Source organism: Myotis lucifugus, unplaced genomic scaffold, assembly GCF_000147115.1.
Source record: "Myotis lucifugus unplaced genomic scaffold, Myoluc2.0 scaffold_2, whole genome shotgun sequence".
NCBI classification, from domain to species: Eukaryota; Metazoa; Chordata; class Mammalia; order Chiroptera; family Vespertilionidae; genus Myotis; species Myotis lucifugus.
Window position 1 is genome coordinate 4650237 of NW_005871050.1, and position 19309 is coordinate 4669545.

Below are 19309 nucleotides of genomic sequence, written 5' to 3' on the forward strand. Positions count from 1 at the left end.
GTCTCAATAAATAAGGCACTACTTCTTTCCTGTTCCTATAAATGTGGTCCATTTCTTGTCCAGAAAAGATATCCTTTACCATTCTATGGGTGATGTTAGAGAAACTCTCTGTTGACTCTTGCTAACAAAACATCAAATTGGAAGCCTGAGTTGGTCCTGATGATGGAGACCCCACTGATGACTGTTTAATCCAGTCAAGATTGTTCCAAACCTCTTATGAATTGGATCTTTATTTTTTCCAAGGCAATGTGAATAGTCAACCTCTGAGAAGGTTTTCTCATTTCCAAAAAAGTGGTTCGAAAGCACCCAAATTGTCCTAACCATAAATCCTACATTGATGGTGAACAATACCTAAGTTTTATACTGCAATTTTTCAGGGAACCAGCAAAATTACATAGGTACCTATTTTTTTTTAAAACATGTATGGAACTTTCATTATGTAAGTAGTAGGGATGGGGAAAAGCATGCAGAAATGAGATTGTTTAGGAACTAGCCTGGTTTTTTACCTGTAGGAGAATAAATGCATACACTTCCCTAATGGTCAGAAAAAGTCATTGCTCATTGTTTATCTGCAGTTTAACTTCATATTTATTGTATGGTTAAAAGCCTGTTCTTCCTCACCAATTGTTGTTCAACAAAGTTAAATATCCTAAGTCAGATGGTTCACAGGTCGGCTTATAGACAGCTCTTTGTTATGATGTCTAAAGGTTGTGTGTTACGTGCTGTTGAGTGGGCTCAGACGTTGGAGACCCTATGGATGAGTGATGGCCACAATGTACTGTCCTCAGCCTTGCTCAGCTCCTGCAGACTCATGCCTATGGCTTCTTTTTTGGAGTCAACCCATATAATTTTTGGTCTTACTCTTCCTGCTGCCTTCTATTTTACAATCAACTTTTTCTCTCATTTCTAAATTTTGGTGATTTTCCTGACATGGGATAGAGGAATAATTCACACCAGTATTTTTTCACTTTTATTTCACTGTCCTCTTTCTTCATTTTCACAGTTTAGCTTTGCTATTCATGTGCTGTGGTTTGCAGGACTTTATGTATATACTAGAGGCCTGGTGCACAACATTTGTGCACTGGGAGGGGGGGTTCCCTCAGCCCGGCCTGCACCCTTTAGCAGTCTGGGAGCCCTCTGGTGATGTCCGACTGACAGCCTTAGCTCTGCTGTGGATGCAGGAGAGGCTCCAGCCACTGCCACTGTGCTCACCAGCCATCAGCCTGGCTTGTGGCTGAGTGGTGCTCCCCCTGTGGGAGTGCACTGACCACCAGGGGGCAGCTCCTGCATGAGCGTCTGACCCCTGGTGGTCAGTACGCATCATAGTGACTGGTTGTTCCACCGTCTGGTCGATTTGCATATTACCCTTTTATTATATAGGATAACGAAGAAAATTGCCTGCATTATGTCTTTTTTAAAATATTTTTTATTGATTTCAGAGAGGAAGGGAGAGGGCGAGAGATAGAAACATCAATGATGAGAGAGAATCATTAATCAGCTGCCTCCTTCATGTCCCCTACTGGGGATTGAGCCTGCAACTCAGGTATGTGCACTTGACCAAATTGAACCTGGGACCCTTCAGTCTGAAAGCTGATGCTCTATCCACTGAGCCAAACTGGCTAGGGCACCTGTACTATGTCTTAATTATTTCTTGTTCCTCCAAATAGTGAAAATGTCATTAACTTGCAATATAGCATGTAATACATCAAAGTCTTGAAGTCAGAGTAATTATTTGAATTGCTGAATAAAATGAAGTTTTTATGGTTCACAGGTTCTTAAAACAATTTTTAAAAAAGGCAAATTATGAAGTTCCAATTTGAGGTGCTGGGAGTCTGACTTCCTGGATGGGTAGATAGGATGATAAGCATATTCACTGTTTGGTTTTAAACATAGATTTTGCTAATTTGAGAAGTGTTTGGAAGCAGTTTACTTTAGGGAGTAGCTCCAACATATCCCCTACAATCTGTGTCCACCTGGTTCTAGATATAGGTAGTATGGGTATGGACCTGCTGGGTGTCCTTTGAACAATGTCAGTAACCCCCTATCTCCCTCAGCAAAAATGCCACAGCAGTTTTCTTCCTTCTGTCAGAATGGCTGTCTTAGGGATTATTTAATATACACTAGTTGTACCATCCCCAGTCCTTTTATGTGATACAAATGTCTTGGGGAGGGCTAATTTGCAAGAATTAATCATGAACATTTTTTTCCCAAGATCTCATGAAAGGAGGGAAGACATGTTATTTGTAAGGGGAGAATGTAGGTTGTTTTTCATTTGTGCCTCAATCAGTTTAGGCTGCTATAATAAAATACCATAGCTTTAGTAACTTAAACAATAAAATATATTTCTCATAGTTTTGGAGGCTGTGCACTAACCATTTCCTGGTTTGAAAATGCTGCCTTCTTGCTGTATCCTCATATGGGAGAGAGAGAGAGAGAGAGAGAGAGAGAGAGAGAGGGAGAGAGAGAGATCTCCTCTTCTTATAAAGGCACTGATTCCATCCTGGGGGCTCCAACCTCATCTAAATCTAATTACCTCCCCTGATCCCCTACCTCCAAATACCATCAATTGGGGATTGGGGCTTCAACATATGGGTTTAGAATGGGGTGGGGGACACAAACATACAATCCATAGAAGTTACATTGATCATCTCACCTGTTACAGTTGTCATTCTCGGTTTGTTTCCCTCACTTCATTCTCAGCAAACTATTCTATCTCCCATCATGAAGCACCACTCAAGTGAGCATCAATGAAGGAATAAACATAAGATTCATAAAACATAGATAAATATGAGTCATGAGAGAGAAAATGAAATTAAACTAAATTTTTGGGAAAGGGTAATTGGGGCCAATATTGACTTGAAGTCTATAATCCTATATAATAAAGAGCTAATATGCAAATGGTCATCATGCCCTCATGCTGTCACTCCATAATGGCTCAGACACTCAACACTGGGGAGAAAGGAATGGGACCAGCCAGACACAAATGAGCTCATGAGAGAGGAATGGGGACCAGCCAGACTGTGGCCCGGGAGAGGGACAAGCCGCATGCCCTGTGGTCCCAGGCACCAGCGGCTGCACCTGCAACTGCAGCCCATCCCGGGAGAGGGACAAGCCGCACACCCCACAGTCCTGGGTGCCAGCGGCTGGGGCTGCGGCCTGGGAGAGGGACAAGCCGCCCGCCCCACGGTCCCGGATGCCAGCGGTTGGGGCTGCAGCCTGGGAGAGGGACAAGATGCCTGCCCTGTGGTCCTGGGTGCCAGCGCCTGTGCCTGCAGCCCAGGAGAGGGACAAGACACCCGCCCTGCAGTCCTTGGCGCCCGTGGCTGCAGCCCAGGTGAAGCCTCCCACCCACGGTCCCCTGTGGCTGTGGCCGGCCTGGGTGAAGCCAGCCCGGGTGCCTACAGCCGGCCAGAGGGAGGGAAGCCTGGGTCCCAGGTGCTTGCAACTGACCAGAGGAAAGAATCCTGGGTCCTGGGTGCAGGGCGAGGCAGAGGCAGTTAGGGATGATCAGGCAGGCAGACAGAGCGGTTAGGAGCCAGCGGTCTCAGATTTCGAGAAGCAGTCAGACATCCCCTGAGGGGTCCCGGATTGGAGAGGGTGCAGGCCGGGCTGAGGGACACCCCCCCCCCCATGCACGAATTTCATGCATCCAGCCTCTAGTTAAGGTATAATTTCACAAATTTTGTGACAACATGTACAAAAATTGAATATAGAAAATGCAGGCATGGAGGGGACAAAGTGGCCTTTGAGTGGTTTAATGTTCTGAGATCTTGGGTTCCAGGGCAATATTGGTAGAGAGAACTTATATAATAAGTGGCTTAAAAGCACAATTCTCAAAATATTATAATCATAATTTTCACATAGCTTCTTGATGAACACCTGTAAAAGTTTTATTTAACTCATTATTCAGGAAACCAAAAGAATGGTAGAGCTAATTCATAGAATCATTTAAAGATTGTGGGGAAAGGAATACAGTAATAATAATGTTAATTTATGTATAAACCTGCTTGATGTCCAGAAAAAATATTAGTTATTACTATATTTCTGCAAATTAAGCTCTCAAATATACAGTATTTTTTTCAATTTTCATAAGGTTTATTTTATTCTATTTAAAGGATGTCCTGGAATTAGAGATGAAGACCTATATAATAACAAAATGGCTGAAGATTTTTTTTAGCACACCCAGTGTTCCAGGAAACTTACACAGATGTTCATGTTTAATCTTCAACACCCCTCATGAGGTAAGCACCATTTATATTTGAGGAAACAGAAGCTTAGTAAGGTCCTATGGCTAAAAGCTGGCAGACCTGGGACTCACATTGAAGATACCAGAAGCCCTGCACTCTTAACCAATATGCTATCTGTCCTGGAGCTCTTTCCTTTTCTTTTTTTTTTTTAAAGAAAGAGATAAAGACCTTCAAGGATTTTTTATAAAAATACCAGAGGCCCGATACACGAATTGGGGCCGATCAGGGCCGGGCCCGCTGAGGGGAGAGGATGCGGGAGGTTGGCTGGCCAGCCCCACCCCTGATTGAGGTCCGGGGGGTGATCTTGGCCGCAGTGCACATCAAAGCAACTGGTTGTTCCAATCATTCCGGTCATACTGGCATTCCAGTCGCCTGGCTTTTATATATATAGATGTTTTTATTGATTTCAGAAAGAGGAAGGGAGAGCAAGACAGATATAGAAACATCAATGATGAGAGAGAATCATTGATTGACTGCCATCTCCATGCTCCCTACTGGGGATCGAGCCCACAACTTGGGCATGTGCACTGACTGGGAATTGAACCGTGACCTCCTGGTTCATGGGTCCACACTCAACCACAGAGCCACACCAACCTGGTGGGCTCTTTTCATTTTTAACAGCTTTACTGAGATATAATCTGCATACTATAAAATTCATCCACTTAAAGTGTACAAGTCAATGGCTTTTAGTTTATTTACAGAGTTCTACAATGTCACCAAAATCTAATTTTAGAATATCTTCATCACTCCAAAAACAAAACTCATATCTATTATCAGTTACTCCCAGTCTTAGTTCAGGCTTCTATAACAAATAGCATAGACTGGGTGGCTTAAAAAGCATTTATTTCTCACATTTCTGGAGGCTGGAAAATCCTAGATCAAGGGGTTGGCAGATTTTGTGTCTGATGAGGGCACACTTCTTTGTTTTGGGGGAGGGAAGCTCTTTGGTCTCTCATTTAAAAAAATTATCGAACAGAGGCAGAGCTGCCTCACACAGATTGTCAAACTGCAGCGGGAAGGCCGGGGAGGGTTGGGGGGCAGGAGGGAGGGGGGTAAGAGATCAACCGAAGGACTTGTATGCATGCATATAAGCATAACCAATGGACATAAGACACTGGGGGGGTAGGGGAAGCCGGGGTATTGTCAAGGGTGGGGAAAAAAAAGGACACATATCTAATACCCTTTGTAATGCTTTAAGCAATAAACATGCAAATGACCAACAGGTGTATGATAAAGAGCACAACATCACTAATCATTAGGAAAATGCAAATCAAAACCATAGTTAGCCCAGCCACGTGGTCAGCATAGACCTATGAACCAGGAGGTCGCAGTTGGATTCCCTGTTAAGGCACATGCCCCAGTTGTGCGGCTTGATCCACAGTGTGGGGCATGCAGGAAGCAGCAGATCAATGATTCTCATCACTGATGTTTCTATCTCTTTCTCCCTCTCCTTCCTCTCTGAAATCAATAAAAATATATTTTAAAAAATAGAAATGATGGAGTCCTGATGGGTGTGGCTCAGTTGGTTAGAGCATTGGTCCATCCAGCAAAAGGTGGTGGGTTTGATCCCCAGTCAGGACACATGTGGAAGGCAGCCGATTGATCTCTCTCTCATCAATTACAAATTTTTAAATAAATAAAAACTATGGAATTTTAAATGGTGGAGCAGGAAGAGGATGAATCACAATTGTAGTCTGGAGAGCAATTACAGTGATGGGACTGTAGTTCATTACACTAATCTACATCTTGTAAGTTTTCTTTCAGGAAGAGAGGCCATATCAACCATGAAGTAGATGTTCTCATAACTTAAGTAAAGAAGTAGATCTGTGCTGCAGTGTTGCACTGAGGTATCCATGGAAGTGTGCCACTTGGACTTCCCTTCAAGACAACCTTCTATCATGATAATAGTGAGCAGTCACCTTCCAGCTACTGCACTTTTGTTTCTTTGTTTTTTTCTTTTAAGTCCTTACCTGTGGATATTTTTTCCATTCATTGCTAGAGAGAGTGGAAGGGAGGGAAGAGGAGAGAGAGAGAGAGAGAGAGAGAGAGAGAGAGAGAGAGAGAGAGAGAGAGAGACATCAAAGTGAGGGAGACACATCAATTGGTTGCCTCCCACACACATCCTTACTGGCCTTGGGGAACCTGTAACTGAGGTACGTGACCTTCACTGGGAATCGAACCCGAGACCCCTCGCTCAGCAGACCGACACTCTAACCACTGAGCAACCGGCCAGGGCATGCACTTTTGGACTCAATGCAATATTCACATTGAGGTCAAGCTCTCTTCAGGCTGCTATTGGTCAATGACTGAGCAGTTGAGGGTTACTAGAGCTAGGCCATTCCTGTCTGACACACAATTCCAGTAGCAACAGTATTTGTTCTGAGTTCCCAATTTGTCCAAATGAGATTTTTTTGAAAACTTCAACTGTAAATGTAGGCTCTTCCTTCTCTCTTTCCTTTCATAGACTGAAGGCTTCCCTCACCTGTCCCTTCTTCCTCTCTTCTTTACCCTCTACCAGTGTTTCCCCCAATAAACTTCATGAATGTCTACTTCTTTCTTGGCATCTGTTTTTTGGAGGAACTCAAACAATAAAAGACTGCCTGGCCCGCATGGCTCAGTGGTTGAGCGTCAACCTATGAACCAGTAGCTCACCTATGAACCAGTTTGATTCCCCATTAGGGTATATGCCCAGGTTGTGGGCTCAATCCCCGTGTGGGGCATGAAGGAGGCAGCTGATCAATGATTCTCTCTCATCATTAATGTTTCTCCCTCTCCTTTCCTCTCAGAAATTAATAAAAATATATTTAAAACACTAAAATAAAAGACAAAAATTATAAATTGGACTTCATATAAATTATGGAAAACATCATACTTTAGAAGATTATTTTCAGAAAACTGGAAAGCATGGTGCATATACCTAGAGAATACATTTGGAATGCATATATATTACAAAGGATTTTTATCCAGAATATAATAAAGAACCACTATTACTCAATAATTAAAAAGTGATGATTTAAAATGGCCCCGTGACTTGAACAGGCCCTTTATATAAAAAAAATACATGAGAATAGGGCTTCTGGTCAAGATGGCAGTGTAGATAAATGTGGTACTCCCATCCTCCCACAACCATATCAAAATTACAACTAAACTACAGAACAACTATCATTCATAACTGCCTGAAATGTAGCTGAATGGAAGCCCTACAACTATGGGTATAAAAAAGAAGCCACATAAAGCCCTAGCTGGTTTGGCTCAGTGAATAGAGCATCGGCCTTCAGACTCAAGGGTCCCGGGTTCGACTGTGGTCAAGGGCACATGCCGGGGTTGCAGGCTCGATCCCCAGTAGGGGGCGTGCAGGAGGCAGCTGATCAATGATTCTCATCATTGATGTTTCTATCTTTTTCTCTCTCTCCCTTCCTCTCTGAAATCAATAAAAATATATTTAAAAAATAAATAAATAAAATAAAGCTTAAAAAATATAAAACCGAACAGTGAATATGCTTAACATGATCATTCTTCCACCCCATCTGGGAAGGCAGACTGCCAGGGCCTTCAACTGGAACCTCATAATTAGATACTTTCAATTGTTTTGAGAATCCTGTGAACCATAAATTTATTGTATTAACTCAAAAGTTCCCCCTGCTTTCAAGAAGACTTAGACCTATTACATGACAAATTGCAAGTTAATGATTCCACTATTTCTGGGAACAAAACATTATCAGATACATAATGCAGAAAATGTACTTCCACGTACAGCCTTACGAACAATTGAACATGTAGGGCAAGTATTTACCTTTCATATGGAGAGAGAGGAAAAGTAATCAAAATTACTGTTGTGATTGACTCCTCTTTCCTATGTTCTGGAAAAATCACCTAATTTGGAAATGAGGCAGATTTGATTGCATATTGATTTATAAGCCCACCTATTATTTGACTGTAGAGATATTTTAATTATCCCAGCCGTACATGAGGTAGTAGTTTTTTTTTTTTTTCAGCACTGTGCATTTAAGGGGTGAGCATGCAGAGTAATGTGGTTTTATTTTATTTTCTGCCTGTTAGAGGTTATAATTTTTTGTCCTACAGATCATCTACCAGGATTTTACCAAAATTAACCACATTTCTGTATTCCTTTCCCTTCTACCTACACAATCCAAGACCTTGTAAATGTAAATGCATTTTCTAAAGCCCCTTTGTCATTCTGCTGGTTCCCTGAATAATGGGTTAAAAAAAAACTTTGACAGATACTAACAAATGTATGGGATTCATGGTTTGTAACAATTAGGTGTGATTTCAAGCAGATTTTTTTGGAAAGGAAGAAACCTTCTCTGAAAAGCCTCCTAGCTAGCTTCTCTTTACATCACCTTTGAAAAGTCAGATCAAGGTCCACTTCCTAAGGGACATGGAACTGACTGGATTGGAAGAGTCAGCATCTGGAATTGCATGATCACCAGAGGGGTCTCCACCTCCAGGATCAACACCTTTACTCTTTAATATCTTTAACAATGCAAGACCCTACATGAGCCACAGAATGAGAGAAGGCATAACTGCTGAACAAAACACGGACCCTATGTAACGGACCAGGAAAGAAGAGGCAGCATATTCATTCACATTTCATTTATTTTTAATAATATGTGATGTTTATTGGGGGGAAAAAGACATTTGTCTAGGTAGTGTAGAAGAGCTGGGCAGAGTGCAGGGTCACTGTGTTGAACAAAAGGCACACATCAGAGAGACAGCTGCAAATTCAGAAGAGAACTGGGTGCTGAGCAAAACTAACAGGCCACAGGAGAAAACGAGTGACTCGATTTGGCTGCGGGGCACCCCTGGGACCTGGCAGCCATCTGGCAGGAATAGAAGGTGTCTGGGGGAGTAGGGAGGGAATGGGCCCCTCCCGCTGAAGGTGAAAGGCTGGCCGGCCCCTCCAAGGGGTTGGCGAGCTGTTGGAATCACTGTCCAGGGGCTGTGGCCAGCTCAGATACCTCCTGGGTGAGACGAGATCGCTGGAGGCTGCAGCCTGTAGGTGGGAGGTGCTGGATGGTGATGGCAGCCACAGCGCTGGTCCCTGGGCACATCCATGCAGGCCTGCTAGCCTGGCAGGGAGAGGTTGGCAACGGCTGGTCTGTGGGGGTCTGTCCAGTGTGTAACGGGAGCCCAGCTCGCAGCTGGAGCCCAGGACAGAGTCCAAGTCCGCGCGGGAGGGGCCCGGCTGGCGGGAGAGGGCGGCGGCGCGCTCCGGAGCCAGGCCCAGCTGCAGCAGAGCAGGAACCTGGGGCGCTATTCCTGGAACAAAGGCAAGCACTACGCGGGAGGGAACGGGAGCGCGGGGGAGATCACCGCCACAGAACACGGGCACGGGGAGGCGCGGTGGGAGGACGCCTGTGGCGGTCTGGGCGGCAGCCACCGGCGCGGGGACCCTCCCCCGAGCACCTGTCCCCAGGCCCGAGGGTCTCCTGGCCTAGAAGTCCTCGTCCTCCACCCATCCAAAGACCCGCTTCATCTCGGCCAGGAAGCCCCGGTAATCATTGAGCAGGGGGCTCTCCTTCCTGATGTAGGGGATCACCCACTGCAGGGCAGGCCCCGTGAGGCGGGTGATGAGGAACGTCACCTTCAGGGCATCGCTGGAGAACAGGGTGTCGTCCACCAACATGTAGGCGCCCGTCTGCACGATAAACTCCGGGAGCCGGTCGGTGTCGCCGTCGAACGTCTCGGGGAAGGGAATCGGGTTCCTCCACCGACGCCTCCGGTGCCTGAGGGGTAGGGCCAGGAGGGCCTTAATCAGCTGCACTCGGCCCTCCATCGCACCGGGCTCGCTGGTCTGCGCTGGGCGGGGCTGAGCGGAGGTGGGCCTGGAGCGAGGCAGGAAGTGCCACTGTGCAGAGGCGGCCCCAGGCCCGCGGTGGGGGGGGCCAAGGCTGGCGTCTGGCACGTGCGTGGGCTCTGCCTATCAGGGGTTTGTCGCTAGTGCACAGGCACTCACGGGGCGGGGTTAGGATCCGGGGCCCAGGGCCAGGGTGCGGGGCCATGAGTAGCGCCTGGCAGTTCGTGGTCTCTGCCCACAAGGCAGTTATTTGGTCAATAAAGTGCAGGTGCGAAACAGGAAGGATGGGACAATGAAGTGGGGCACAGGAAGACGGAGGGAGGGGTCAGGGGAGGGGCTAATTCCCTTTGAAAGAAGCAGGGCAGAATTCACAGCAGGGATGAGCTTTTTCTGGGCGGGCCTCCGGGCGGGGCGAGAATCAGGGGAGGAGCCCAGGATACCTTGCTTCATGTGATGATGTAGGTGCTCGCTGCATGTGGTCCCTTTTCCAGGGTTGAGATGGTTGGCCCCATCCATTCCTCCCCTGGGATCTTGCATAATTGTTGCAGACCCTCAATGCCACTTGAGTGAGGTCCTGTGAACATATTTTCCTGCTGATCCAGGGCAGAGAGAAATGTTTTGGCTGGCGGGGTCCCCATTCCATTCCCTGGGATTTGGAGGGAAGGGAAATCATTGAAGTGCTTTTAGAATGGTCCCTGCCCCTGGAGTGGCTGGTGACCCCCACCCCTAAAACCTAGGGTCTAGTGACCCCCCCAAAGGGTCTGGGACAGGGGTCCTCAAATTATTTAAACAGGGGGCCAGTTCACTGTCCCTCAGACCGTTGGAGGGCCGGACTATAGTTTTAAAAAAAAAACTATGAAAAAATTCCTATGCACACTGCACATATCTTATTTTGAAGTAAAAAAAACAAATGTTTTCAGCGGGCCGCATGTGGCCCGCGGGCCATAGTTTGAGGACCCCTGGTCTGGGACATTCAAGGGGGGAGCTGGCTCCCTGACATGCAAATAAAGGGGCCCATGCCCTAGCTGGTTTTGCTCAGTGGATAGAGCGTCAGCCTGCAGACTGGAGGGTCCCGGGTTTGATTCCGGTCAAGGGCACGTGCCAGGGTTGTGGGCTGGATCCCCAGTGAGGGGCGTGAAGGAGGCAGCTGATCAGTGATTCTCTCTCATCATTGATGTTTCTATCTCTCTCTCTCTCCCTCTCCCTCTCCCTTCCTCTCTGAAATCACTAAAAACATATTTTTAAAAATAAATAAAAATAAAGGGGCCCAGGGCCCTGCCCAGTCAGCAGCAGTGGCATAAGGGGTCCAAGCCCCAAGCACTCTCCTCTTCAGTGGAGAAAAGGGGAGATGGGGCTAGGCACACTCAATTCCTGTTAAGGGGAAGCTGTGCCTCTCCCCAGAAGATGGGAAAGGCAGAGTTTTGGGAAAGATAACATGTTGTGGATGAGCGTGGTCATGTGTGATCACAAAAGCATCAGGGTTCAGAGGTCACATTCCCAAGGGCTGTCTGTCAAGTGCACCTGCTCTGACTAAAAGGCCTAGTTGTCGCTAATACGCAGGCTCACTCTGGGCAGAGGCACTAACCAGGACCTAGGGCTGCGTGGGACCGTGTCCATGGACAGTACCCTAAGCACTCCACCCACAAGGCAGTTGGCCACTAATGCGCAGGTGCCAAACAGGAAGGATGGGACTATGGGATAGGGTACTAGAAGACAGAGGGAGGGTTCAGGGGTGGGCTAGCTCCCTTTAAAAGAAGCAGGGCAGAATTCAGAGCAGCTGGGTTGAGCTTTTTCTGGGCGGGCCTCCGGGGAGGGGCAGGAATCAGGGGAGGAGCCCAGGATACCTTGCTCCGTGTGATGATGTAGGTGCCTGCCGCATGTGGGGACCACAGGGTCCCTTTTCCTTCCGTCCTCCCCTGGGCTCTTGCATAATTGTTGCAGACCTTTGACTCTCCACGGCCTTTGAGTGAGGTCCTGTGAACACATTTTCCTGCTTATGGATGAATCTCTCAGCCACAGAGGTATTACATGGATGGTTGTAGATGTGGTGGCCCCAAATGTTTGCCAACATAATCCAGAGTAGCATATTCAAAAAATAACGCACCACAATCAGTTAATATAAAGAGGGTTAATTGATTTTAAAAAATCTCTTAATGTGCTATTGAAGAAGCCAAAACAGGATTACCAGTATACAAACCAAAAGACAAAAATAAGGGAGGCAAGGTGCTTTTCAAATGTGACTTTAAACATGTTCTACCTAAGAATAAAGGAATGGAATTACTAAGTGTTTTACAAATTGGAAAGGAGGAGGGGAAATTAACCATCACTTGTTATATCTGAATTCATTTGTCTGGCTGAGTGCAAAAATTAATATAAATATATCATGGGCTTTTATATATACAGTAAATAACCAGTTAAAATATATAGGGGTGGCCAGGCTGGTGTCACTCAGAGGTTGAGCGTCAAACTATGAACCAGGAGATCATGGTTGGATTCCCCATCAGGGCCTATGCCTGGGGTTGCAGGCACAATCTCCAGTAGGGGGCAAGCAGGAGGAAACCAATCAACAATTGTCATCACTGATGTTTCTATCACTCTCTCCCTCTCCCTTCATCTCTGAAATCAATTATATACATACTAGAGGCCTGGCGCGCGCACACACACACACACACACACACACACACTAGAGGCCCGGTGCATGAAATTTGTGCATTTGGGGGGTTCCCTCAGCCCAGATTGTGAGAGGGTGCAGGCCAGGCCGAAGGACCCCACCAGTGCACGATTGGGGCTGGGGAGGGACGCAGGAGATTGGCCAGCCGGGGAGGGACCTTGGGAGGGCTCCAGAGGGTGTCCAGCCTGTCTTGCTCAGTCCTGATCAACCAGACCCCAGCAGCAAGCTAACCTACTGGTCGGAGCGTCTGCCCCCTGGTGGTCAGTGCCGTCATAGTGACTAGTTGGCCAGTTGACTGTCTGCCCCCTGGTGGTCAGTGCACATCATAGCGAGTGGTTGAGCGGCCTTAGCATATCATTAGCATATTACGCTTTGATTGGTTGAATGGCCCGATGAGCAGATACTTAGCATATTAGGCTTTTATTATATAGGATTACCATTCAGAAAAGCAATTCAAAGGAAATAGTGCCCAGAAATATATTTTTTGAGTTGTAAAAGCCACATGAAATAATTTCAATGCTAAAGAGGGATGCAAAAGAATGCTCAAATGGTAAGCTATCCCCAGATCTTGCATAGGATGACAAAGTCTTAAAGATGTTAAATTTCCCTAAGACAAATTACACTTCCAACACATGATTAAGTCATGTCATGAGTCAATACTGTGTTTAATCCAACTCTGGGCACTAATTTTCCCCAACATTATCCTACCAAACCAGCCAGAGGATTTTGTTTTGATTAGACAAGCTCATTTTAAGGTTCAGATGGAAGAAGAAACAACCAAAAAAATGCTTAAACCCCAACTCTGGAGGAACTCACCTATCGTTCTCTGAGCTTGCAAAGAAGTAGTCAGGCTCTAGTGGGTAGTCACCCATGCTCGCCAATTGCTATGTTCTTAGCCCTGCACAAATAATGTGGCTAGATGTCCCTGGTGTTTTAACTTCCTAAACCGGAGTTGGAAACTAAATTTAACCAATTTTACTTTGCTGTTTCTTCCTATTTCCTCTTAGAGAACTATGAGGCCCTCTCTATCAGCTACCATTGGCGGTGGATGATATTCCAGGGTGGGTAGAATAATACCATGAAAAATTACGTGACATGACCCAGTGATTATGTGGTTCACCTACCACATTTGGGAGCAGTTGATTTCAACATTGAAGATACTCACCCCTAAGCGAGCTACATATCCCTGTTTGAGTAGCTGTGAAATTCAGATAGCAAATGGCCTCCTGGAAAGGATCAGGCTGACAGTCTCAAATTATATGAAACTTGGTACCCTTTCCAGACAACATCTGAAGTCGGTTACCTTTCATCCTATAGCAACAGAAGGAATCATTACTCTGCACATGGGGTGGCAACATGAAATGACAGAAGGAGTCGGAGAAGAGACTGCTCATGCCTGAGTCTTGAAAGTGGGAAGGGGGGTGGATTTCAAAGACAAAGGAAGGAAATGATTGGATATGGAAATCCTGAAAAGGGTGGTTGGGAGATGTTTGAATTAATTGCTGGGACTAATCCTGGAAGTCCGCTATGAGTGACCTTGTCGGTTTTCCTTGCCTTTTCCCCATTTTTTGCCCCCTTAACTGGCTTGTCAACATTCTGAGTACAAACTTTGGGTCCTTCACATTGTGTCCGGGCCAGCACTATCTGATTCCAGAGCCTACGTGATTCCCTTGTATCCCAGCTCTGATGTCTCCCCATGTCCCCACCTAATAGCAAAGAAGAACTCACATTTACCCTTAGGGGTGGGAGAAACACAGCAAGGAAGGCTCTGTGGAGGAGGAGGGTGCAATTGCACTAGGCCTGGGTCAACTTGGTCAGCACAATTTCCAAAATCAGAGATAATGTCGAGGCTATGGTATATGCAAAGGCCTGAGTAGTAGAGGTGGACATTGAAGAAGGAGCATAGATATAAAAGTGATAACAATATGGGCAAAGATGAGGTTTTTGGTTGGGCCTTGTGATATGGGCCAAGTTTCCACTCACAGACCTGGAGAGAGTGGACAGCCTCCTTGTCAATCATTGCAGGCCCTCCAATGACAGTGTGTGAAGGCGGGCCACAAGGAGGCTGTGGGAGAATTTCTACCACGTGAGCAAGCTCATTAAAATCCGGATTGTACAATGCGGCTTCCGTGGACGGGTTCACTCAGTGCTGAGGGAACATGGCGGCTCCCTGTCCGGCGATCTCATAAGTTTAATTTAGTTTATTTCGTAATCTGTCGGTAGTGTGATTTTGAGAGACTCGGATAGATGGTGTATCCTGATATAATTTGGCAGACATGTCCCATGTGCTCCTGGATTGATGACAGGGAAGGTCCCTTCGCTGCTGCCGGCTTAGTGTTGAGCTTTATGTAACAGCATGATGGGTTTTTGGACCATTTTGTTTATTTAAATGTGGGTCTTGAACCCCACTATTCGTGGTCTTAAATGATTTGTGGTGTTTGCTGCTTAAAATGAGGAAATGGCTAGTGCTCATGGCTGAGATGGTGTGGGTCCAGGAAAGCCCAGTGACAGTTGGCTGCCAGGAAGCTGGTGTTGCCTCTTATTGTACAATGTTGTTGGGTGGACATTGTTACCGGGTATTTGTTTAAATCTTGGTTTTGGCTATTTTTGTAGGATTTCTTATCAGTAACAGGATTTCTTTCATGTTCAACCTGGATAGAGAAAGTAAGGCCTTGAGGAGTGTGAGAGCGCTTTTGACAGCTCATGGCCATAACAGCCCTTGAGCGCAGGTTGTTGTTGTTATTGATGTGTCACTTAACAGCATGACTGTATGTTTAATATTTGGTTAAATTTCAGAATCGGCCTGTTTCTTATGTTGCCTTAGTAAGGACAAAAAATCCTGATAATTCCAACGTAAAAATGAGTAAACAGGCCTGGCTGGCTCAGGGTTCCTTCACTGAACACTGGAGACCACCATTGGACGCTGGCTTGCATTTGTAAGTAATGTACTTGTGTATTTCATATCATTGTATTTAAAAAAGAATGGTCCAGATGAGTCTCCTGCATTTTCCACAAAACATGTTTTGTTATTTGCAAATTTCCATTCAGAACATTGGTTGGCAAGAGCTTGTCCCTTTAAATCCCTGAAGGGAACAAGCCTCCGCCCCCAGGGATCCTATTTCTTGTTACATTTTATAATATAATGGTGTTGGGTTTTTTCTTTGTCATTACAGTGCAGTCATTTGAATTTGTTTAATTTTTATGTTGGCCATGTTTCATAAATATTCTTAACATGAAAATATCTTCAGTGTACACTTTCGGAAGTGAAGTGTCCGGCCGGGCCTTCGAAAGTTCAGAAACTCTGAAGGCCCGCCCGAGCTGCTCTTGTCGGACAAGACTGGACCTTGCTCGGGATTTAATTTTACATGTTCATTCTCATGGATTCAATTAAATTTTGGTTCCGGCGCTTCTCATAAATGTCCTTTAACAGGTTTGGTGGAACTTTTTATTTACAGAGGAAATTACATCTGATTGAGTGCCTTTAACTTTACACTATAATTGCATGTTTGACATAACTTATTTTGTAAAATTCTGTTGTTCCTTGTTCATAAATGTCCTTAAAAATACATGTTTTGAGGTACTCTCGATTTATAGTGCAGAACAGTCAGTTGGCTGATTTGTTGGCATTTTACGACCAAGGATGCTCTTAACAGTCTGGGATTTTGTTTTACAGGGGGAAAAATGTGTTTGATATCATTTTATTCTATTAAATATGGGTCCTGGCCCTTTTCTTAAGCCTCCTGTGGGAAATTTTCACCTTAGCTTCAATTTACAAATGACAAAAATACCATTCTAATTGTCTTTGTGGTTCTTGCTTTACGGCAGACAGTTCCTAGCTTGCAGTGGACAGCTAAACTAACCTAACCTTTCATTGTATTTTACCATTAAAATTTTTTATTTGTCAGAAAGTTCATTTTTGTGTGTTTTATTTCATGAATCTGCTAAAAATGAAGAAAGGTTTGTTTTAAATGTAAAAAGTGCACACATTGACCATCCGGAGGAACGTCTGTTGTTTTAGGACAGTGAATTCCAGTGAATTCTGGCCGCCACTGGACTTTGTTTGGGTTCTTTTGGAATTTCATGTCTTCCCATAATTGCATGTTGAGTATCATGTTGTTCAGTTCAGTTCTGACCCTAGTCTTGTCATTTAGTTCCCTTGAAAATCGCGGAGCATTTTTAATTTACATGGAAGGAAATTCACCAGGAGAACGTGTGCTCTCAGTTTTCTAGAAGTGAATGGCTCTTGCAGGTCATCACACAAACGTTTGAATGTTATTTTAGAATCATAAGTGTGCATTTAACGTATTATTATTTCTTTAAATGTTGGCCTAGGTTCTCCTTCCCAGGTGTTCTCCCATAGGGAAAAAAAATGAAATGTGCAGTTTTTATTTACAAAAAGGGAGGATATGCCCATTTACTTCCTGGCCAGTCTGGCCCAGGACAACTCCTGTCCTCCTTGTTTGGGGTATGGGCCATCAGAGACATGCTACTTCCTGCCCCCACCTCCCATTACAGAGGATGCTGCCCCTGCCTCTGGCCATGAGTGCTGACTGTGCATTAATGCCTCCAGGGCTAGCACATTGGCTTAAGAACTAGGCAGTGCTTGCCTATACTCATGCTTCCATCTTGTGACACCTAATGTGTATTCAAGGGGAGAATTAAAAGAAAGGAAAACTGCTGTTTTACTCAAAACCCCGAGGACCCTAATCACTGAGGGTAACCTGATATTCAGTGTTAAATAAAATAGTTACTTCCTCTTGGTAATGGTGACAGTTGCCTTTTGGCTGGTTGATTCTTGGTATTGATGTAAATTGTGTATACTATCTCATGTAGAAATGATTTAATGACATATTTGTGAGACATTGATTATCTCTAAAGCCACCTTGATTACATTTAGAAATGTGAAAGATTCATTGCTGGTATTTGGATTCTACTTTCTCTGTGTCATTGGTGCTGGCAGGAATGCAGATTTCAGAAAGTGGGACACTACCTAGCCTCACTAATCCTGACTTTTCAGGCAGAGCCCTCGACCTTGAACAATATCTAAGTGTGGAATGCAGATACTTTTATTACATGCCCATTGCCCATAGAATCCTAGGGGCATCCTTGCAAATTAAGAGCAAATTCCACAATCTGTATATTACCAAATGTTCAATTTTTTCTGTTGCTTGCTCCTCAAAGATTATGTTTATTGTCAGTTGGTAATAACACTATTAAGTGAATTAAATTCTTCATGAAATTGTTCAGAGTTAAATTAGCTCATTTCTAGTTTTAGGACTTTTTGAACTTACTATGTTACCAATTACTGAGACTGACATAACAACACAGTTGTATAATATGCATTTCATAGTCTATTCAGTAGAACACAAAACTCATTTGAATGATTTGCTATCCATAATCTTGCATGGTATGTCTCAGTAATGGATAATAAAATGAGAACGTGTAGACCATTCCATGGGTTTGTTACCCATAATTTTGTATGAGTCAATTGACTTATTACTGAAGAGAAAAAAAATGTAGTTCTGAGACTGCCCTCCTAGCAAACAACTGGCAGTACCTCTCAACATAATATTTAACAATTCTCCTATGATGTTTTATTAAAGCAGGGGGAACTACAGTTCATTTTAAAAGCACAATCAAGCCTCTAAAGCAGCAATCTTAGCTTGTGGTTGGATTCATGCAGTTGCTGCCTTACATTATCTTTCTTTTGGCCTACCTCACACAGGCTGCATGATTGGGTACTCTAGTCCTACCAACCATTTTCAGAAATTCCTTTTGTGTAAGGGAAAGAGGAAGTTTGTCCAGGCCATTCATCCTATGAGTTTCCAAGTTACTTAATTTTCTCACAGGCAAGCCATATTTGTACAATCACCATCTCCTTCAGGACCTGTGATGGAACAGTCCAGTACTGGTCAGCCAATGGAAATGAAATGAGAAGAGAGTGCAACCGGGACCAATAGTCAAGACCAGCCAGACAAGTAAGAGCAACCTTATGTTATGTGGGCCCTCAAATGTTGGGCAGAGGGTGGCACCTGTCCCCTGTCAGCTGTACCATTATTTAAGATGGTGTTGAAATCCATTCCCTGATTCTCTAAGATAGGAAAGTTCAACTATATCGTTGTCAGTCCCTGGTCATGGCTTATTAACTGTATGGTAGAGACCCAATGTCTGTAATCAGTTTTATTTTAACTAGTCAGTGGCATCTTTTTCTGGTCTTTGTATTCCTCTGTTCACTGTGGGTGCCACTGTTATAGACACATTGAATTCTTTACTAGAATGTCAGATTTTTAAAACATTTAAAAATAACTTACCTTGACATTTTCACATCAAAGTTTTTATTTGTTTCTTTATCCTTCTTGGAAAACTGTTGTAGTTTGAGGCAGGATAGACTGGATGGGATTGTCAAAAACAAACTTCAGGAATCCAGAAATTGTGGGAATGCTGCTCTTGTGATTGCTTTACGGGTACAGCAACATGGATTTGAATGTTATTTAAAGCCAACTCTATCTAGGATGCTGGGGAAGCTGAGACCTGTACACCAAGGGGGTACTAAAGAATGCTAGTATGCCAGTC

General features: G+C 44.6%; 1 protein-coding gene across 1 annotated transcript; it reads right to left on the reverse strand.

Moving 5' to 3' along the window:
- Window positions 1-9663: 9663 nt before the first annotated feature.
- Window positions 9664-10101, reverse strand: LOC102438955 (retrotransposon Gag-like protein 8). Its single transcript, XM_006082065.3, has one exon. It carries the CDS (start codon window positions 10042-10044, stop codon window positions 9703-9705), a length of 342 nt encoding a protein of 113 aa, XP_006082127.1. The 5' UTR covers window positions 10045-10101; the 3' UTR covers window positions 9664-9702.
- Window positions 10102-19309: the final 9208 nt, after the last annotated feature.